This window comes from Colletotrichum aenigma, assembly GCF_013390185.1.
Source record: "Colletotrichum aenigma strain Cg56 chromosome Unknown KSG_Cg56_contig03, whole genome shotgun sequence".
Classification (NCBI taxonomy): Eukaryota; Fungi; Ascomycota; class Sordariomycetes; order Glomerellales; family Glomerellaceae; genus Colletotrichum; species Colletotrichum aenigma.
The window spans coordinates 2,694,030-2,713,566 of NW_023500909.1; the positions used below are offsets into that span (position 1 = coordinate 2,694,030).

At 52.9% G+C, this 19,537-nt stretch overlaps 6 protein-coding genes across 6 annotated transcripts; 4 read left to right on the forward strand and 2 right to left on the reverse strand.

Moving 5' to 3' along the window:
- Positions 1 to 265: 265 nt before the first annotated feature.
- Positions 266 to 2,848, reverse strand: ELP2 (Elongator complex protein 2; the record flags this gene model as incomplete). Its single annotated transcript, XM_037319956.1, has 3 exons — positions 266 to 416; positions 470 to 2,664; positions 2,717 to 2,848. 3 exons carry the CDS (start codon positions 2,846 to 2,848, stop codon positions 266 to 268), a joined length of 2,478 nt encoding a protein of 825 aa, XP_037181538.1.
- A 514-nt stretch (positions 2,849 to 3,362) lies between these two features.
- On the forward strand, positions 3,363 to 4,120 carry URM1 (Ubiquitin-related modifier 1; the record flags this gene model as incomplete). Its single annotated transcript, XM_037319957.1, has 3 exons — positions 3,363 to 3,424; positions 3,604 to 3,768; positions 4,003 to 4,120. The coding sequence occupies 3 exons, from the start codon at positions 3,363 to 3,365 to the stop codon at positions 4,118 to 4,120; spliced, it is 345 nt and encodes a 114-aa protein (XP_037181539.1).
- A 3,266-nt stretch (positions 4,121 to 7,386) lies between these two features.
- On the reverse strand, positions 7,387 to 9,236 carry DTR1-1 (Multidrug transporter DTR1; the record flags this gene model as incomplete). The annotated part of the gene is made up of 6 exons (XM_037319958.1): positions 7,387 to 7,475; positions 7,530 to 7,754; positions 7,823 to 8,386; positions 8,443 to 8,575; positions 8,632 to 8,826; positions 8,877 to 9,236. The coding sequence occupies 6 exons, from the start codon at positions 9,234 to 9,236 to the stop codon at positions 7,387 to 7,389; spliced, it is 1,566 nt and encodes a 521-aa protein (XP_037181540.1).
- A 1,017-nt stretch (positions 9,237 to 10,253) lies between these two features.
- On the forward strand, positions 10,254 to 12,162 carry DIT2 (Cytochrome P450-DIT2; the record flags this gene model as incomplete). Its single annotated transcript, XM_037319959.1, has 6 exons — positions 10,254 to 10,599; positions 10,654 to 10,889; positions 10,960 to 11,316; positions 11,396 to 11,591; positions 11,648 to 11,931; positions 12,079 to 12,162. 6 exons carry the CDS (start codon positions 10,254 to 10,256, stop codon positions 12,160 to 12,162), a joined length of 1,503 nt encoding a protein of 500 aa, XP_037181541.1.
- Positions 12,163 to 13,839: 1,677 nt separating this feature from the next.
- Positions 13,840 to 15,721, forward strand: DIT1-5 (Spore wall maturation protein DIT1; the record flags this gene model as incomplete). Its single annotated transcript, XM_037319960.1, has 4 exons — positions 13,840 to 14,557; positions 14,607 to 15,046; positions 15,125 to 15,192; positions 15,244 to 15,721. The coding sequence occupies 4 exons, from the start codon at positions 13,840 to 13,842 to the stop codon at positions 15,719 to 15,721; spliced, it is 1,704 nt and encodes a 567-aa protein (XP_037181542.1).
- Positions 15,722 to 16,378: 657 nt separating this feature from the next.
- Positions 16,379 to 17,307, forward strand: inhA-3 (Isonitrile hydratase; the record flags this gene model as incomplete). The annotated part of the gene is made up of 2 exons (XM_037319961.1): positions 16,379 to 16,415; positions 16,469 to 17,307. 2 exons carry the CDS (start codon positions 16,379 to 16,381, stop codon positions 17,305 to 17,307), a joined length of 876 nt encoding a protein of 291 aa, XP_037181543.1.
- Between the last annotated feature and the right edge of the window lie 2,230 nt (positions 17,308 to 19,537).

Sequence of the window (19,537 nt, forward strand, 5' to 3'; positions counted from 1 at the left end):
ACTACGGGAATGACGAAGTGATGGATGAGAAAGAGGGGAGGCAGAGTAATAATAGCAGCAGTGCTGAACGTCTGATGAAGAGCTCGAAGGGCGTGTCGGCGTGGGGCTGTCCGTGGCGTGCGTGATACGTGCAGGCGTTTTTTTGGTTTTGGTTATGCGGGCCGGTTGGACGACACTAATATAAAACTCGTGCATGCGGCGACGCATGTTTAATACCCTCATATATAGACCTCAATGGCAAATTTTCCTTACGGGGGAGTTGGATTCATTCGTTTGTTGGGCTTGGTGCGCTAAAGCTGGTGAAGCTGTATATCCTCAGGGAGCTGTCTTCGCCCGCGATGGCCAGTTCGTTGCCGGCATCTGGACTCTTCGATGGGCGCCATGAGAGCTGAGCGACTGGTTTGGGGAGGCAGAATCTAGACCGGGTTAGGTGGATGATGAGAGGCATTCATTCATAGGGCGAACTTACTGCGGTGCTAATTGGACTGTTGCAGTCGATTGGAAGGTCTTAGGGGCCAGGGTACAGATGGAAATCTTGCCTGACTCTGTGCCAACCGCAAGTATCATTTCGCCTCCTGGCCCTGGCCTGCCGAGGAAATCGACAGCTGTAACGGGGCCGTCGAAGGCGATGCTGGACGCGAGCGTGAACTCCGTCTTGCCGCCCTCCTGGGTTTTGCTAGCCCAAACATTGGCTTTTTTATCACGTCCGGCTGTGACAAACACTCTAGCGTCCGTGATTGGGGCCCAGGCGGCGTCCAGAATCATACGGGTATGACCCTTCGGATTTGTCTGAAGGAGCTCATACCTGGAGGGTTCTTGCTCATCCCGCTGGAAGACAGCCCACTGCCTGTCACGTCCGACACTAAGAAGAAAGCGGTCGTCAGAAGAAAAACGAAGCCTGGTGGCTGTGAGAGTGTGCGCAGCCAGCGGCGGCTTGACTTCTGTCCAGCGTTCCGTCTCAAAGATGCGGATGACGGCGTGGTTGAGTGAGCTCGCTTTGCAGGCGCTAGCAATAAGTTTGCCGTCGTGGCTGGCCGCGAGACACGAGATCTCGTAGCCGTGGCCGTACAGCTTCTCCGTCTCGGGCCAGAGAGTGTGACGAGAGAGCGACTCCTCAAAGGGCGGGTGATCGATGTCGAGCATCGACTTGCGGACGATCGTGGCGGGGTCGATGGCGTCGCGGTCGTAATGGCTGTCGGCCTCAACCTCCACGTCGTCGTCGACCGCGTCAATGGCCTTGTTAGAGAGGCCAAGAACAGGCATATTCGCACCGTCCGGCATCGATTCCGTCTCCGTCTGGATACCACCAAGAGTTTGCAGCATTTGTGCCACAGCGCGGGGCTCGCTGAAAACCCGCATGAGTTTCTCATCCGCGCCGGACACGAACTGGGAGCCGCCGAGGGTGTCGATGCAGTTGAGGTCGTAGCCATGAATCTGTGGCCGGGACATCTCGTGCCATGAACGCCCGACAGCGGCATCCCTCTTCCAGCGCGCATGGAGGCGAGTCGTCTGGTCGGAGCTCGTAGACATGAGGTAGTCACCGTCCCGCGACCAAGCGATGCCCGTGATGTTCTTCGTATGGCCGGTGATGGCGATTGCGGGCTGCCACTCATCACGCTCTTCGCGGTACACCCAACGTCTCCAGCTGCCCGTGCGGCCGAGGCAGACAACAGACTTACCATCCGGACCCCAAAGACCCGTCCAGAAGCCGCCAATGCTGCCTGTCGCCGTCGTCGCACCCTTCTCTCTGCTGATCTCACCAAGACGAACCATGCTGACCCAGATGCCGGAGGTGGCATCGGCCTCCCACATGGCGAGGGAGTTGTCTGCGGAGACAGAGAGGAGTTGGAGCTTGGAGTTGCGGGTGAACCATCTTGCGCTGTAGATCCAGTCTTCGTGGCCCAGAAGAAGAGCTTCGAAAGTGATGGAGAAATCTTTGCCGCCGGATTGTAGGCGGTGGGCTTTGTTGGAAGGTGACCTGCCAGGGAGGTAGGCACCACTGGAAGGGTCTGAACCCTCCACTGCGAGGGAGGGAAGTTCTTTGCCCTGATGGAGGCGCCAGAGCCTGACGTACTTGTCCTGGCTTGCTGAGGCTAGCAGAATATCGCTGTTTGGTTCAGATGTTTCCCATGTGAAATCCAAAGACCGCATCCAGCCCTCGTGGCCGGACAGAGTCGCTTGCAGTTGGAAGTTGATGGTGTCTTCGCTGGCGGAAGCCACGAAAATCTGGATGAAGGTCTTGGTTCCGGCAGCTGCCAGAACAAAGACGTCCTCAGCTTCATCCAAGACCGTCAGCGCCAGGCATAACGGGAAATATCTCGGCGCGGACTTGATGGTCTGGCGGAGCTGTAGTTGGCCTGAGGTAAACTCCCAGATCCTTATGGTTGCATCAGCAGCCCCTGAAGCCAGGAGAACTTTCTTAGGCGTGCTTCTGGACTTCAAGATTGCTATGCAGTTTACAGGCGCAGTGTGCTCTTGTATCGTTTGAATGCATTCTCCTTGGTTGTTCTTGGGGTCCAGAGCCCAGATCTTCAGTGTTTGGTCATCGGAACCACTGATAATGAGCCTGCGGTCCTCGCCTTCTGCTTGAGGAAGGAACTTGACTGCTTTCACAACCTCTTTATGCCCACTCAGAAGGGTCGTGATACCCTCTGCATTTTCAGACTACTTCTTTATCAGTCAATAGGCTCTCAGACAAGGGGACGATACAGCGTACAGAAGGCGCCCACAGGGCTATATTGGAGTCAGCACCGAAGGCGAGCAGGCCGCATGGACTCCAGTCAGCGGCAGCAGTCTGTCTATTCGCTCCCGTAGACAGATACTCGATGGATGGCTGAATAGTAGCCATCTTGTCTGTCCCGCAGCGTTGTTGTGCAGGGCAGGCGAGTGAGTCTTCGGGTTGACCAAATACGACGTTGTGATTGGCTCACGAGCGAGAGTCAAGAGGTGAAGTTGAAATTTTCGTGGTGGGGGCGGGGGGTTTGCGGCGGCGCCCTGAGCTTACAGCGCGCTACGCTACAGTGGCCTACCCAGAGCTGTTAGTAGGTGTGCCCAAGTGAGTGGGTGGCAGCCGTCCGGTAGGTGGTGGCGCCGCCGCCGCACCGTTGGCTCCACTGACGCCGAGCAGCAGTCGAGGTCTGCTGCCGCTGGACTGCCCTGTGCCTGTTCCTGTTCGGCCCCCGTCTGAAAAACCCCTACCAAACCAACAACTGCACCCAGTTCATCCTTCGTACATCGTCCGTGCCTGAAGGACAAACAAACTCTATTGTGATTACATCTCATTTTCCTCATCTATTCTCCGACGTCGCCTGCGTGCCGGCATTTTTGACCGTCACATATTACCAAAGTCCGAGAAAGAAGAAATGGCGACCGACGCTGCAGATGCGGGGGAGGAGAAGAAGATCAGCCTGGTCGTGGAGTTCTCGTGCGTCCCTCTCTCATGCCCGTCCTTCCATAACGCTGTACTCTTCCAGAAACCGTTTCTTCCTCGTGAACGTTTCTGCCTGAGACCTTGCCACGAGGATGACTCGGATACGGACCTCATCTGGAATCGCGCGTGCATGCTGCTCAGGTACGAATGCATCACTGACAAGCTCCCTGCAGCGGCGGCCTGGAGATGCTCTTCTCCGACGAGCGGCGTCACTCGCTCTCCATCCCGGCGGTGAACAAGGACGGCAAGCCCGCAAACATTGCCTTTCTGATTGACTATCTATGCGAGAACACCATGAAGGACACCAGGAAGGAGCTTTTCGTCCTCGATGGTCATCTGTACGTCCCAGAGTCTCATCACATCCCCGGGTCTCCACCCTTCAGCATCTCCTGCGTTCTCGCACATCATCTTCAATCTCATCGCTGTCTTTCTACTTCATATTCACACCCCAACGCCAGGGGGAAGCCATGCAAGATGCGCAGACGCATCGCCACTCCTTCCCGGATATCACCAAACCCCATATCTCATGCCTCATGCGAATCGGGTGCAATGCTAACGCGGTCTTTTTCTAGTCGGCCGGGCATCCTGGCTCTCATCAATGACGCAGATTGGGAGCTCGAGGGAGAGGAGGCGTATGAAGTTCAGAGCGGTGACAATGTCCTGTTCGTCTCGACACTTCACGGAGGTTAGAGCAGGAAGGGGCGTGAGCGATGATCGAGCCAATGAAGTCCTTCAGAGCTCGATGTGAGGGGGCCCTGCAATCGCAACGGCCGTACGTCTGGGTCCCTGAGTGCTGCAGACTGGGGTTGACGGCTGGGAACTGGGAACTAGCAAGATGCATCCCCGGCCGCACGGCACGGACGATAGAACGACGTTGAAACCCAGACGCCCTCCCCGGTCTCTCTCCCTTGTTGCAGCCGCATCGCCATTCCATGGGGGACTGCATACGTTAGTCTGCGGCCGTAACCGCCATCCCGGCGTCCCCAGTCCCCAGTCCCCCGGCTGGCCCCGGCTCTCCCCCGGCACCTTGGCAACGGGGAGACGCAAGTCATGCTTCCGCCGTTGGTCTCGCTCCTCCTTTACAAATACACCACATCCCACGTCTTGCTCTCCCGTCATGTCGTCGTCCCCGGGAGTTAATCACCCTGGTCCCCCGCGGCCCTGCAAGTGCGCAACCGCAACCACCTTGCTTGCCGCCATGCCCTGCTGTCTCGTGGCCGCATCGTGGCGGCAGCTCTTCACCCCTCGTGTTCCCCTCGCTTCCCTCCCCTCGTCGTCCCGGTCGCCCCGGCCTTCCCTGATCGTCATCCCAGACAACAAAGACCTCTTTCGCAGGGCTGCTACCATGCATCGCCGGATTGCGATGCGCGGCGCGGCGCGGGATGGACATCCGGGAAGCCTGTCAAAGTCGCATGCCCGTCGCCCTGCCCAAAGCGCTTCCCCTTGCTAGAGTGTCCACGCTGGCAAGTTCTTCTGTTGAAAACCAAGTTTTGGGTGCTCTGCAGGGCGGTCGACAGCAGTTCGCAGCCAATGGGTTCACCTTGCGGCCGAGAGAGATGGATGGGAAGTGGGATCTCGGATCAGCGTCCGACACGTCTTGTACATATGCACCTAAGTAGACGTACGTAAACCGTAACAGGAAATGAAATGACCTGTGGCGCCTCTTCTCGCATACTGCAAAGCGAAGCCTTATTGTTTCGTCAACCAAGCCTTTTAGTCTAAGCCCGCTCACCTGGGGATGCGTCTGTTGAGGCGGGCAAAAGGCTGCCACCCCAAATATCCGGGAGTCGAGGCGGTGAAGAAGGAGAAAGATGTCGGAGGACGTAAACGTGACGGGTGATCGATGGCTTGCATACGCGAACCGATTGAACGAGAAAGAGGCTTGCAGGCGCCCATTGGTGAATTGCGCAGATTGGACATGCACCTTTTTTGCGCTGTTGCCCTGCACCGCGCATCTTCCGTCCTTCCGCCGGGGCCGCAGGAAAAAGCAAATACGGCAAAGGGGGTCCCATCTGCGGCTTCGCCCAGTCAGCGAGCCGCGATGCCAGTGATTACCACCACCGTCACCTGCACCACCGCCACCCCGCCCGTGGGAGGAACGAGCGAACGAAAGAGACGCAGGAAGACGTTCTAGAAGACCAGATTTGGGCTGGGATACGCACGTATCTGTGTGACCCCCACATACATGGTAGGACATTTCTCGTAAGGATTGCTCGATATGGGCATTTTGTCGAGGCTGCAGGGCCTCCTTTCTTTGCTTTTTTCTGTTCCCCTCTCTCGCGTGAGTGTGTCTTGCAGGTTTGGTGAAGACAAGAGCGAAGCGTTCCTGGGGCCCGGGGGTGGCTAATGTCGTGCGATGGGAGAAAATGTGGGACTGGGAGACAGATGGGGACGGATTTAGAAACCGTGTTTTCGTGCGTTCAACTGAGACTAGCTTGCTTCATGTTCGGTATGTCTTCTCGCAGGGTCGTAATCTTGGATGGTATCGACGGCAGGCTGGGTGTTGGGTTTCGGTCTGGCGTCGGTCTGCTGACCTTCCTGCTGTCCAATGGCGCGCTTCTCGGTGGTTCTTTGGGAGGTGGAAGTCTTGGCGGCCGGGGTGCGTAGGCGGTTATGTCGTGTGTGTAACGTCGGGTCGTTTGTCTGAGACTTGGAACGTGAGCAGTCAGGTATTTTGGGTCTGGTGATTTCGGGAGGTTTGTGACGAGTTTGGATAAAGGTGTAATTTGAATCGTACGAGATTGGAGGTGAGTGTAAGTCTAGTAATTGATAAACTTCATCCCAAAGACGTCATGTGATGGTATTGTTGTTTGAATTCTCTCGAGAAGCTTACGGCTGGTTTGTAAAATTCAATGACCTTCTGAGTTCCAGATAACTAGCAGCCGTCTTACGAGTCATCTTGACATTAAGAACTACTTTGGCGATTGTCTGGTGGCTTACGTCTTTCGACTGCATTTGAACATGCGCGAAAGTCTTCAAACATGCGGCGTAGTTCTGACCTCGCAATATTGGCTTAAGTTCCTGAGGTTCTGACCATCAGCAAAGTCGGTCAGTTGCTCTTAGCTCGTCCATTTACAAGTATGCCCAAACGTAAAATGTACAGAAAAGCACCGACACAAATAAGACATGCGTATCTCACTCAGAACCATTATGTTCCAGTAGTACATCACGCCGCAGTCATACCCCCAAAGAGTTACTCTCAACTCTATTCAAACGTACAATGATTCAAAGAAAATAAAAAAATTATAGCCTTAAAATCATAGAGCAGATCTTTCTGTAAAGCATATTTAAATTCCTCGTGCCATTCTAATAAGAGATTTCTGTTATATGTACATCCTTCGCTTTGGTGTGATCTTTCTACGGATCACTACGTTGCGAGGATTGTAATTTCAAAAGTTCTTGGTTATATTTCACGTAACTTCGCGGCTTCCAAATGATCGCTGACTTCACAACAGCTGCATGATACCAACCAAAACCATACAAACGTAACTTGTATTCCTCTCTTTTTCTCTCGAACGCAGAATGGCTTTTCAATCCGTCTGGTTACAAAACAGGCTTAAAGAGGAATGAACACGTATTTGAACCGCTGAATTGGCCGGCGCTATGACGTCGCTCAAGTGAACTCCTTCTCTATTCTATCTTGAAAGAAGCAACACTTTGTAAGCGAAATTAAAAACTATCATGGTCATTTGTGTGGAGAAAGTGACTGTCATTGAATGCTACATGTAAGCGTAACTGCAACAAATGAAATTCACCGTGAGTCCAAGACTATGATATAAATTTTACTCGCCAAAATGGTCGATAAGCAAGTATCAATTGACTTATGGAGAAGCTCTGGTGTTGTATTAAATACTACAAATTGAGTCTTAATGACTAGTACCTCAAAATCCCAAGTCTATCTGTGCTGTGCTACTCATTCATTTCATAAAATTTCCGTCGTAAATCGTTATTAGATATTATTTAGGACCGCCCTGCTTTGCTGCTGCCATAGCAGCCATCCTGGCCTTTCGTGCTGCTCTCCATCCTGGAGACTTTATCCGCAGGACTACAGTTTGTCAGCAATTTGTGTAGGATACTTCGTCGTTGCAACAAGACTCACCAATTACTGCTGAACCAACGAGCACAAGGTCAAGAAGCGCTAGACCAGTGAAACACCATCCGCTGCCCATCTTTGAAACAAGAGATGGGATCACGAGGGCTGCAATGGCAGCACCGGGATTGCGGAGCATGTTTCCGAGAGCGAAGGCGCCGGCAGCCTGTTGTTGGACACACTCGGTCAAAAAGGCTGTTGTGGCCACAAACACCCAGTTCATGCCGAAGCCAGCTGTAGTCGCACAACGTCAGCCCCGAGATCATCGAGCAAACTTTGGGAGCTTTTGAGGGGTTACTTACTCAGGAACGTTGCGACAAGGACAGCGGCAGGATGGATTGACTTGTCGACAAGCCAGCCGTACATCAAACATCCACCGGCACAGATCAGGACGCCCCAGATCTGATCTGACAATCTGTTTTCGGGGTCGACGTGATTGTCCGGGGATGCCTTGACGGCACGCGCACGTCTCCAGTCTGACACGCGACCACCGATCATAGAGCCAACAATCATGGCGACACCGACAGCCAGGAAACCTGCGCCGACGCCAGCGGTGGACCAGTTGTAACGATCTGAAAGCTCGGTGGGGAGCTGCACAGCAATGGCGAAATATGTCGAGTACAGCATGGCTGTGTTGAATGTTACAATGCCAATGGGAGGGTAGGAGAATAGCTTCCAGTATCCGAGGAGAGTTGGCTTGGGCGGTGCGGGGCCCCTCTCTGACTCAGGGGCCAAAGGCGAGGACAATCTCGGAGGAAAGAAGATAACACGGGACTCGGTATACAGCTTTCCGTTTCCCACCCTCGCCCTGAGAGTCTCAGGGAGTGAGAAAATAATGACAAGCCAGAGGACAAAGCCCGAGATTGCTGTGAACAACATTATTAGTTTACGTTTGCCCGCAGTCAAGCTTGGTTGTGCTCACCGAGGAAGCCAAAGATCCAGCGCCAAGAGGCGGTAGTGAGTGCACCTCCAAGCACAGGACCCAGAACGGGGCCCAGTTGAGGACCGATCAGAAAGATGGACATAGCAGTCGCACGTTTCTTTGGTTCAGTGACCTACGCAATCAGTTAGAATCATGAGGACAGAACGAAAGTGAAAATGAGGTACCAACATCTGCAACTGTTCCAGCACCCATCGACACCACAGCGGCAGATCCAAAAGCCTGGACAATGCGTAAGAACACCAAAGCTCCATAGTTCGCTGGCACTACAGCAAGCAGAATGTTGGCAACAATGTAGATGGCGACGGAGATGATGTACAATGGCCTGCGACCCTTCCAGTCGGCAAAACTCGACCAGAAGAGGGGCTGATCTGGTTAGCCTACTGAGGTATGTCATGAAAGGTTGAAGGACTTACACCAACGGCAAACGTCAGCATGAAGACTGACACAGACACGTTGATGGCTGTTGCGCTGGCATTGAATTCATTCTCCAGCACAGGCAACGCTGGCAGATAGATGTTGCCTGCGAGGGGACCAAAGCAACCTGCGATGGTGACCACGGTCAAGATGAAGCGTTTGCGCCATGTGGAAAAGGCCGTGTATGCCGGAGGTGCACCGGCCTTCTTCTCAGGGTCTGCTTCGGCTTGAGCTTGAGGTTGTGGTTGTGGTTGAGAAGGTGGTGATGGTGCAAGATCAGCAGTGGGTAAGTCTTGCGAGGCAGGAGATGGCTTGATGGGGGTTGTGGTCCCAGAACTTGTTGGGCTGGGGTCTGCCATGTTGTTCGTTCAGAGGGGAAGGAACAACAACTATCAGAGAACCAATAACTGGGAAAAGATGATGGCTAAATCAAGAAGAAATCCTTAAGTCACTCCAAGTCTGAAAAGCAATGTGGAAAGAGGGTGAAATGAAGTGATGCTGGATGATCATGTTCCCCAGCGGGGGTAATTACAGCGGTGAATTGACTTCATATGAAGGAGATCGCTCTCGCCGGCCCAAGAACTTGTAATTGGCATGGTGCGCGCAGATCGTCAGATGCAACCACGAACCCTGGACGAAATCCTTCCCACTGCCAATCAGCCGCCGAAGGAGTGCGGCAGTGTGCAGGTGCGTGGAGAGGCTCCGCCCAAAGTACCGATACATTGCAGGCCGTATCTGCAACACCGCACCAACGCCCGTGCCTGTGTCAGTCAGTGCCTGTGCCTGTGCCTGTGCTTTCCATCATCCCAACCACAACCTACCTTAAGCCAAACCTCCTTGGGAAAGTCCATGGAAGCCTCATTCCAGCAAAAAGTGCCCGACGGCCACCGGGCCCTTGCTGTTGCCGCTCAAGTTCGCCAAGAGGCCTATCGGTCGCCTGCCTGCTGTCCTGCAGACCGTCGCACAGCCCCTGGGAGACTTATGTGCGTCGGGCCTTCCAACTTACACGGCGTCTCTGATGTGCAACTGTGCTCGCAAGCACGCCCAAAAACACCAGCCAACCATCTGCAGCCTATTTTGAGGAGACAGCAAAGCCACTCACTCGTCTGTGGTCATTTCTGTTTCTGGGCCTTTGCTCACCCAAACGTCAGCCCCAAGCGTAGGCTGCCGCTGAGTTGTTCTTGGTTGGTAGGGCTGAGAAGAAGAAAAGATAGGCAATCGTTTCGGCGAAGACGGTCTCATCTAAGTCCGTGAGTTTATCATCTCTACTACTTTCTTTTGTTCCCCAGGGTCTCCGCTCGGACCCGACTTATTAACTTATTAGCTTCGCGTCTCCGACTGCTGACTTACGAACTACAGACGTCAAGCCAGACATCATGCTCTTTTTTCTTGCGGAATTGCTGTTCCTCGGGGCTGTGGTCCTTGGAGGCTTCTACTACTTCTTTCTCCTGCCTCCAAAATATCCCCAGAATATTCCCGCCATCCCTTTTTGGGTTGCACTCATCCCGTTCTTCAAAGATGTCGACCAGTCCGACATATTTCGGACATACATCGACAAGCCGCTACGGACTCACGGCGCGGTCAAGCTCTTCTTTGGCGCTCAATGGAACATTCTGGTTCATCGCCCGTCTTATCTGACTGAGATTTTCAAGAACGAAGATTTGTATCAAAAAAGCGGCAACCAGAAGAAAATTCCTCACAGCGTGCTTGCAGACTTTTTGGGTAAGCATTCCACCAGGCCGCGTCGTCGCGCACACGTATGCTCACTACAATCAGGCGACAACATCATTTCTGCCCATGGAGAGACGTGGAAGAATTACCAATCAGTCATCAAGCCTGCTTTGCAACGAAATTTCGAAGTAGGCATCATCGCCAAGAACGCAGTCAGCCTGTGCCATCTCCTTCGCGATTCCCAAAAGCGGGCCGGTCGTGGGGGCTTCGCTGTGCAGGATCTCCTCCAGCGGTACTCGGTCGCGAACTGCTCGGAAGCCATCTTGCAGACCAATCTCGGTGTAGGTTTGATTGGCTCTAGTTCAAAGTCTGATGTTGCAGGGATATCGCTGACCGCAGTCTTCCATGTAGGCCCTTGATTCCCCAGATGCAGCCATCAATCTCCTCCAGACGGCGGTGAAGAGAGAAATCTTCAAGCCTGTTTTCATGAACTTTCCGATTCTGGATCATCCGATTCTCCAATGGCTGTTTCCCAGTCGCGCCAAGGCCCGTCAGGTTGTTGCCAAGTTCAAGAACGAGCTCAAAGGTTCTCTGGCCCACCAGAAACCGACAGGGGACGGTCTAGGCAGCCGAATGCTACGTGCATGGGAGTCTGGCATGTGGAACGAGAAACAGCTTCTCGATAACTTGACGGTGACGTTCGTGGCTGGTCAAGAGAATCCTCAACTGTTGATGACTTCAACACTCTACGTGTTGGCCAAACACCCTGTCAGTATTGTCCTAGTGGGCGCCGCATCTCGCCCCCAAAAGCACGCGATCTGACTCAGATTACTGACCGGCATTGCAGGAGGCGCAAGAGGCGTTGCTACGCGAAATCCTTTCCAAGGATGCGACTCCATTATCAGATCTGAGCCAAGAAGACATGCCTTACCTCACCTCAGTCATTTACGAATGCCTTCGCCTTTTTCCACCAATCGGTCAGCTCATCAACCGCAGAGCCGCAGCTTCATGCCTGCTAGGCAGCGAGTTGGTTGTTCCTGAGGGTATGCATCCAAGTTCTCCTCGGCAGCCTGGAGCAGAAAATCTGACCACAAAACAGGAACATATCTTGGCTACCACTGTCGGTCAACGAACTGCGACCCCGTGGCATGGGGGCCGGATTGCGAGAAGTTCAGTCCTGCGCGGTGGGGAACGGCCTCGGAAGAGATCCACCAGAATTACCGTCGGCGACGGGCGAGGGGCGAATTCATCTCGTTCCATGGCGGGAAACGCGCATGTCTTGGCGAAAAGTTTGCCATGCTCGAGATGCGGATGACTCTTGTGCAACTTATCCGCGAGTTCCGCTGGTGTTTGGACCCGATGTGGGTGGAAAGAATGACACCCGTAAGTCCAGTTCCCTGAGCCCTCCTCCTCGATCGCTTGATTGCTCGGTCCCGATCCCCGCCCCCATGCGAATGGTGATTTGGGTTCCGCTTATCTACGCATGCGGTTGAGCAAGTTTACAAGGGGATCGCTGACGAGTAATTGCAGGCAGGACCATTGTACCCCAGAGCTCTGAAGCTCGTGTTTACGGAGAGAGCGAGAGAAGACGGAAAAAGCGTGGAAAAAGCGTGAATCAGTAAACGCGATAATGGTCGATTTGCAACGGTCGGTTTCAGCATAGATTTGTTTAAATGAGTAGAATAATTTAGACTTCGTGTTCCCCAGAGAGCTTCCTTTCTCGCGGAAATAATTCTGTGACAGTGTCAGTGCTGTTGAGTAGCGGTACCTTGACTAGACTGACTAGAGGCTCGTCCGAACCCCACAGATGACGGGGACTAGGATTAAGCTTCTAAATTAATCGACAGGCATCTTGACATGTGGTTGGGGAACTGGATCCTTCCTAGGATCCGATTAAGCGGGTATCGGCCAATCAGAGTTGCCCAGATGTACAGATACGACAACTCGCACAACAGGACGGGCTATGTAACTCTGCTGGTCGCAGTTCAGTCGGACGCAGCAACGCGCCAAGTAAACCACGCCATTTGTTGGTGCAAGTGCTGCGGCGTCCTGCTGAATCTCGTAAAGTCGAAATAAGAAAGTGCTTACTTGCCTTTGCCTGCACACTCGGTCAAGAAGGGCTGTGGGAGACCACCGACGGAGCATCCCGGTCAAGGCTCTTGACGGGCTTGTCCAGGAGAGAAACTTCGTACCGAGAGCGGGCTCGTGACCAGCTGGTCTAGGCGCTTGTCAGCTTAGCGCAAGGGTAAAAATGCCTGCATTTAAGGTAGTGGGGGCTTTGCTTGCAGTTGATCTTAATGGCGCAATTATCAATGCTTGAAGATGGAATCTTACACGCTTCACAGAGGAAGAACTTTGTTCTATTCGTAGGTTTGCCAAGAACTGCTGGAACAGTCCCTGTCCCCATCTTTGGTCCTGGAATGTCGACCACGCCGAGCCTGCCCACACCAACGAGCCAATCGCAGCATTTCCACCCGCCTCGCTGTCGTTGCAAGTGCGATGGCTTCTCACCAGGGCGAGCGTTTGGGGGCCGGTCACGATGCTGCCTGTACAGCCCAAGCCTGTACCTGTACCTGTACCTGTACCTGTACCTGTACAAGTGCGATGGAGTTGTGTGACCCTGGCGCTGCACCTGCCTACCACCGGTGTCTGCGGTGGTCGATGAGGGCCCTTCCATGGCGAAATGCTCCTTCTACTCTCGATTGCTGGGGCCCAATTCTGCAAGCACCATGTTAGTCCCGCCTCCCAAGACCGAGCCCTGCTGCCGTGCATGTACTACGCAGGCGGCAAGCCTCCTCGCTCGCGTTCCAAGTTTGGCAAGGCCTCGACTCAGAACGCTCGGTCATCCCATATTTTCCTGCGTGTGGACTGACTTTGAGGCTTTGAGCTGCACTTCTCTGCTGAAGAAGCCCATTTCTTCGGGCATCATCGGTTCCTTCGACCTTTGCAAGATATTTTTGAATCCATTCTGCTGATGTTAGCCTGCGGCACACCCTCTCCAACATCATCTTGATTTCACAGCCCGATCAAAAGTTCTGGAGCGGAGGAAAACACCACTGACATCGTGCCACCCGGGCCGCGTTCCGTCCTATCAAAACGCACAAACAGAAAAGAAGGCATCCAGCGTAGCCGAATCCTCGCTATCATCTTCAAGTCTATAACAGTCCGATATCTCCAGCTTCCCTCGTCTCATATCCACATCACTCATCGCCCACTCATCAAACCTTAATACCTAATTCATCACTCTATAATACCTTCAGACGATCCATCTGCCCTCGTTGCCTTACCACAATGGAGTTCTCAAATGATGGAAATTCAATCTTTCACCGCTTCCAGGCCGCCTTCGTCCACGATGGACAGGGACAGCTGCTGTACTGCAGCGGGCCGCAAAAGGCCAGGGTACAAAAGCATTGGGCCGCGATCGAGCACTGCCTTCCGAGCCGGGCGGCAACAGGCGAGACACAATTTGGATCTGCAGATCTCAGTGGCACTTTTGAGGGCCTGAGGTTGTATGAGATGCACAACGCCAAGTTCAACAACACGTCCGGGATCATCATCGACAGCTCATCCCAGCAATCCACACTCAGCACACAGTTCGAAGAGTTCTTTGCTCAACTGCTCCTCGACCAAGCTGACTTTGCTATTCGCGACCCAGAGCTCATCATCTCTCCTCAAAATGATTCCACACCCATCACAGAAAAGATTGTCGACCTCTTCGACAGTTTCTTGAGGTATCAAGGCAAAGACGACCAGTGGGAGGCCACCGGACGTGCCTACTTCTCAGACCGTGTTCAGCATTTCACCTCGCAGCGGGCCCCCATCGAGCTCTGCCTCCCTGCCTTTCCTTGCAAATCCTCAAACACCAACAAAGTCCTCGGTAAGGCTCCCGACAGAGGAGAGCAACTGGCCTTGGAGCGTCTTCATAGCTTTGTTGAGGAGATTGAGGGCATTCATCAGCCCGGTGCTAAGCTGTGGATTATCAGTGACGGTCACGTCTTCAGCGATTGCAGTAAGCTCCCTATTTTGTCTCGATATCGACTTAGTCTAACAATTATCAGTTGGCGTTGATGATGCCGATGTCGACACGTATGGCGAGCAGCTGAAGGAAATGAACCACGCCGTCGGTCTTCGTCGAGGAAACACCAGCCGCGTTGGTTTCAAGTCGCTTGTTGATCTCTTTGAGTTGAACGAAACCAAGACTCAAAGCAAGCTTTCGGAGCTTGCTGTCAAGATTGGAATTCCTTCAATTGCTCACCATGTTCAAACTGGCCACACAGTCGAAGCAGAGCTTTCGCGACAGATCTTGATGGCTGGCTGCCAGCCTCAGGAATCAGCAGTGCGAGCCAAGATCAAGTCCCAGAATGCAGCCATCCTGGCGCTATATCGTGGATTCTCCCGCTTCATGTTGGAAGACCTTGAGCTTCATCCCTTCACTCAGAAGATGACCCGGACGCAACAAAAGAAGCTGTCTACAAAGGTGGCGTTCGAAATGATTATGGTAAGCTGAGACTCGTCCAATCACAGGCTACTCTACGGTGGTCGCCGAACATATACACAAGCTAACGCTTAATTGCAGCGCAATCAGGCATATTCCAACCTTGTGGAACTTCTTTTCCCCAATTATGTTCGCCTTTCTATTCATGCGTAAGTATCCTTCATTTTACAACGCTGTTCTTGCAACTAACCTTTCCTTAGTCACAACAATGCTGGACCCAAATTTGGCATTCAGCTCTTCGACCCTGCAGTTGTCAGAGTTGTGGAGGGTCTGTCGCCCGACGGGGTTCCGATGACCTCTCGTGATCTTCTTCACATTCCTACTCCCTGGCACAACTGTGTGGTAGAGATTGAGGGTAGCCCTTATCTCCTTGTTACCAAGGCAAGCATTCCAAAAAAGGCCATGGAAATGGGTGCAATGACTGGAGGTATCTCCAATATCGGCGGTGCATCTTTCGTCTTGCGCCCGACAAGCAAGACGGCAGTGGCCGAGAAGGAAGAAAAGAAGGAAGCGTTGGTCGCCGCTCCCGAAAAGCCTTTTGGCATCGCACGAAGAATGTCATTGAAGCCTGCCAATGGCCAAACAAGCTTCGACTGGACCCGAAGGCTGGCGGCCCTTCCCATTCTCGGTTGGATTGGAGCTTTCTTTTATCATCGCTTTGTGGAGACGTTTGCTTAGACTGCTTACATGCTTTTCTGACTGCATCAACAAGCGTAGCGTTGGATTATGGGAGGACAACATATCAGGCGTTTCTAGACTCTCTTTAAATCTTAATGACCAATTAGATAATTCTACTAAAGCTTTTCTGCTCATCCATCTTCCCTGTCGTTTCCCAGTCTGACCGTTGTCGCTGGACATGTCACTGTACATGTACCTAGATCCCGGTGGTTCTGTTGAGCAAGTTCCATTTCCTAAAATGGCAATCGGGCTCTCGCGATTGAAAACTTGCTCATGTGGGCGCGCCAAGACTGTCAATTTCCACAGCAAACAACGAAAACGCACGGAACCAACTCAAGTCCACCGACGTCGAATATTCTCCAATCGGATGTAACACAGCATCCGTTTCCACCCCGCAAAACATATTGTTGTCGCTCGAAGGATTCATTGAGCCGTTTACTTGCGCATGTAAGGGATGTCACCCGTCCTACATTGAACAATGGGAGCAAGGATAGCTCGGGGTCTCGACGCGTGGGAAGTGTCGGGATAAGAAGTCCGCTGCGCCCACAAATTCAGCTTGACATCTTGCGTCAACTCTGATATCCTCGGACTCGAGTGTGCTTCAAGATGCGTTTACATGCTTCGTTTTCGAGCTTGTTGCTGGCTTGTCTCGCAACAATGACGCTGGCTCAAGATGAGAGCCCAGTGCAAGCATGTAAGTTCTCACATTGCGCTGTCCCTCCTCACAGCAAACCTGACAAGGAAAAGGCATCCCGCGTCCAACAACGACCACACCGGCATCTCCTCCACCGACGTCTCTCCCGCGAAACTTTGGCATGATCATCTCTCGCGCTTTTGAGATGCTAGACGTCTTCGGACCCCTGGACGCCCTCGGCATGCTCGCGAGAATCCACCAGCTCAACCTCTACCTCATCGCCGAGACGATGGATCCGGTGACAGTCGAGCCGGTGTCTGCCGCCATGAACTCCAAAAACTCGAGTTTCGTAAGTCTTGCTGTCCTTCTTGGCTGGAAATCATTCACCCCGCTCAAACGGAACCTCGCCCTCCGAGACCCAAACTCGACTTGGCGGAATCGTAAGACGTTGCTTGCTTACCACCTCAAAAACACACAGTTCCCCAAAATCCTCCCGACGCACACCTTCGCCACCGCCCCGACCGACATCGAGGTGCTCATGATCCCAGGCGGCCTCTGGACGCGCTCGCCCAACCTCAACTCCACCATCGCCTACGTGCGCGCCACGTACCCGAAGCTGCGGTACCTCGTCAGCATCTGCACTGGCGCCTCGATCGCCGCACGCGCGGGGGTACTCGACGGGCGCCGGGCGACGACGAACAAGGCCTCGTGGGCGAGCACGATCGCGTACGGCCCGAACGTCACCTGGGTCCCGAAGGCGCGGTGGGTTGTGGATGGGAACGTGTGGACGTCGTCGGGGATCAGCGCGGGGGTCGATGCGACGCTGGCGTTCATCCAGGACGTGTATGGGCGGGAGAATGCGACGTATATTGCGGATTTGATGGAGTATGAGTGGCATGAGGATTCGGCGTGGGATCCGTATGCGGAGAAGTTTAATGTTACGGGGAGTTGAGGGAATGTGAGTTGTGAGTTCTGAGGAGCGATTAGACAGTTGATCGTCACGAGTCACGACCCGCATAATGAGACCAATTGCTTCTGCTAAAACACGTTTGTGTCTAATCACTTATTGATCTTCTCAAACAATGTAAAATGACTGTAGTTGAATCAGGTGAGTGGTCTTCGTGATTTTCTATCATCATGTAAATGCACAGAGTACTCCATTCAAACTTTGGTCGAGTATCCAAGCATCATAGATGACCTGAAAGAATGCCCTCAGAATGACCTTGCGAAGAGGGAAGGTTGAAAATGGCTTAGCGAAAAGAAGACCTGTAATCTGCTCAAATAAGTCAGACAACGGAGAGGTATTTGATTTTAAGTTTAAAGTTTGCGTTACTGAACATCAAAAGTCTGTTCTCTCAGATCGCTTTGTATTGTGTGTCTGGTAGATGTGACTTGATTTTAGAACAAGTGACAGAGTTAGATTTACCCCCTGCCGGAGTAGCATTTGGAAATTCCAGTGCCGTAAGTCATCATGCATTGCACATTCATGTTTCCGACTGAAATGAACGAGCATAATCTTTTTTCATTATTGACACGTACTGGAGACTTATCGGTTGAACACCTCGAGTGGTGAGTTGTGATACCTGGTGGGTAGCTTGAGCTCCACTACTGCAAAGCATCAGTCTGACGTATTCATATCTCACTGATGGATCATCTGATGTATTTTAGCGTTGCATCTCTCTGGTTGTAGATTCAACAACAACTCAACAACCCCTTTTGCCTCTGTGTTATGAGTTAACCCTAACCCTCGTCAAACCCTCCATGATCAGTTGCCAAAGACGCCGTCCGCACAACAACAAAACCTAACGGAATTTCGTTTAGTTTGGACACAGTCTCAGTAATCAAACATAAATTAGAACAAAGAATTGCATCTTTGAATACGGTTCTCTCTAGAACGGAGGTTGGATCAACCTCCAACGTCGCCGTTTTGCCTTTTGACACTAGCGAAACTCAATCTAGGACGTAAAGCAACCACACCCCACACACCGAGGATCTCCATCGCGGGCCTTCCCGCTTGCAACCTTTAACAATGGACGTTTAGGAACTTGGGACGAAATATTTTTTTCTTTCGCCTAACGCTGCACTTCTTGCATCCCCCCGTTCCTCTCGACCGTAACCGTTACATTACCTCAGCATTGATCTTTATCCGGACCCTCTGCCGCGCGTTTCAGACTTGGCATGTGGCAAGTTATCCTGCCATCCCGACTCTCACTACTCTCTAATATCCGGACCAACACCGGACGGGATCCAAATATCGATGACGACGGTTGATGCGGATTTTTCTTGGGCACATTCGCATTCGATTTAGGCACTTTTCCACCTTCGTATTTTGACAGTGCCCCGAGTAGGCTAGCATCTCGTTATCTGTTTCTTTTCAGAGTCCCTTGCCGTTTTGCTTTTTGAATCTTGTCAAGAACGCACGTGGAGAGGGGTTCCCATAACGTCGGCATCACCGACAAGGACCACAGGGCAATGCCAAATTCAAAATCCGAAACCCCAACGCCTAGGATGAACGGATGCTCATCCCGCAATACACCCGCCACCATGTTCCTGCGCAAAGACTCCTTCAACCGCCGTGCTCTATTCCACACCGAGGCTGGCGGCCAATGACCGCGGCCCGGTCGCGTCATCCATCCTCCTCTGGCCTCCTCTCCTTCGTATCCCCCTCATCCAACAAGTCTCTGGCCTCAAAAAAACACGATGCTCCTCCTGCTACAGCCTGCATGCTGCATATACGTGCCTATCTTAAGCCAGGAACCATTGCTCTCCGGGTTAGAGAGGGGGCCAGACCGGGGCGCTGATGCCCAAGAGACCAGTCCTCATGATCAATATTTCGCGGTGACTCTCGGTGAGACACAGAGTGATAAACACAAATAGCCATCAGCGGCACCGGCAGCGGCACCGGCAGCATTAGCATCAGGCTCCAACAGGTGCGTGGAGTTTCCCGCTCATGCATGTCCCATCCTCGCCCGCCTACCTTCTCCCCTTCCTCTTCCTACGCTGCAGGGTTCAGTTCCGTGACGTCGCATTCGTGCGAAACCCGTGCAAATCACACACAGAAAAACCAGAGGGCACACCACATGGCCTGCGGCAGTTGTTAGTTACGTGCGTGGTGAACGGGGATTATTTTCTTTCGTTTGATTAATTGCCTTCGGGAATTAGAAGAGCCAAGAGCACACGGC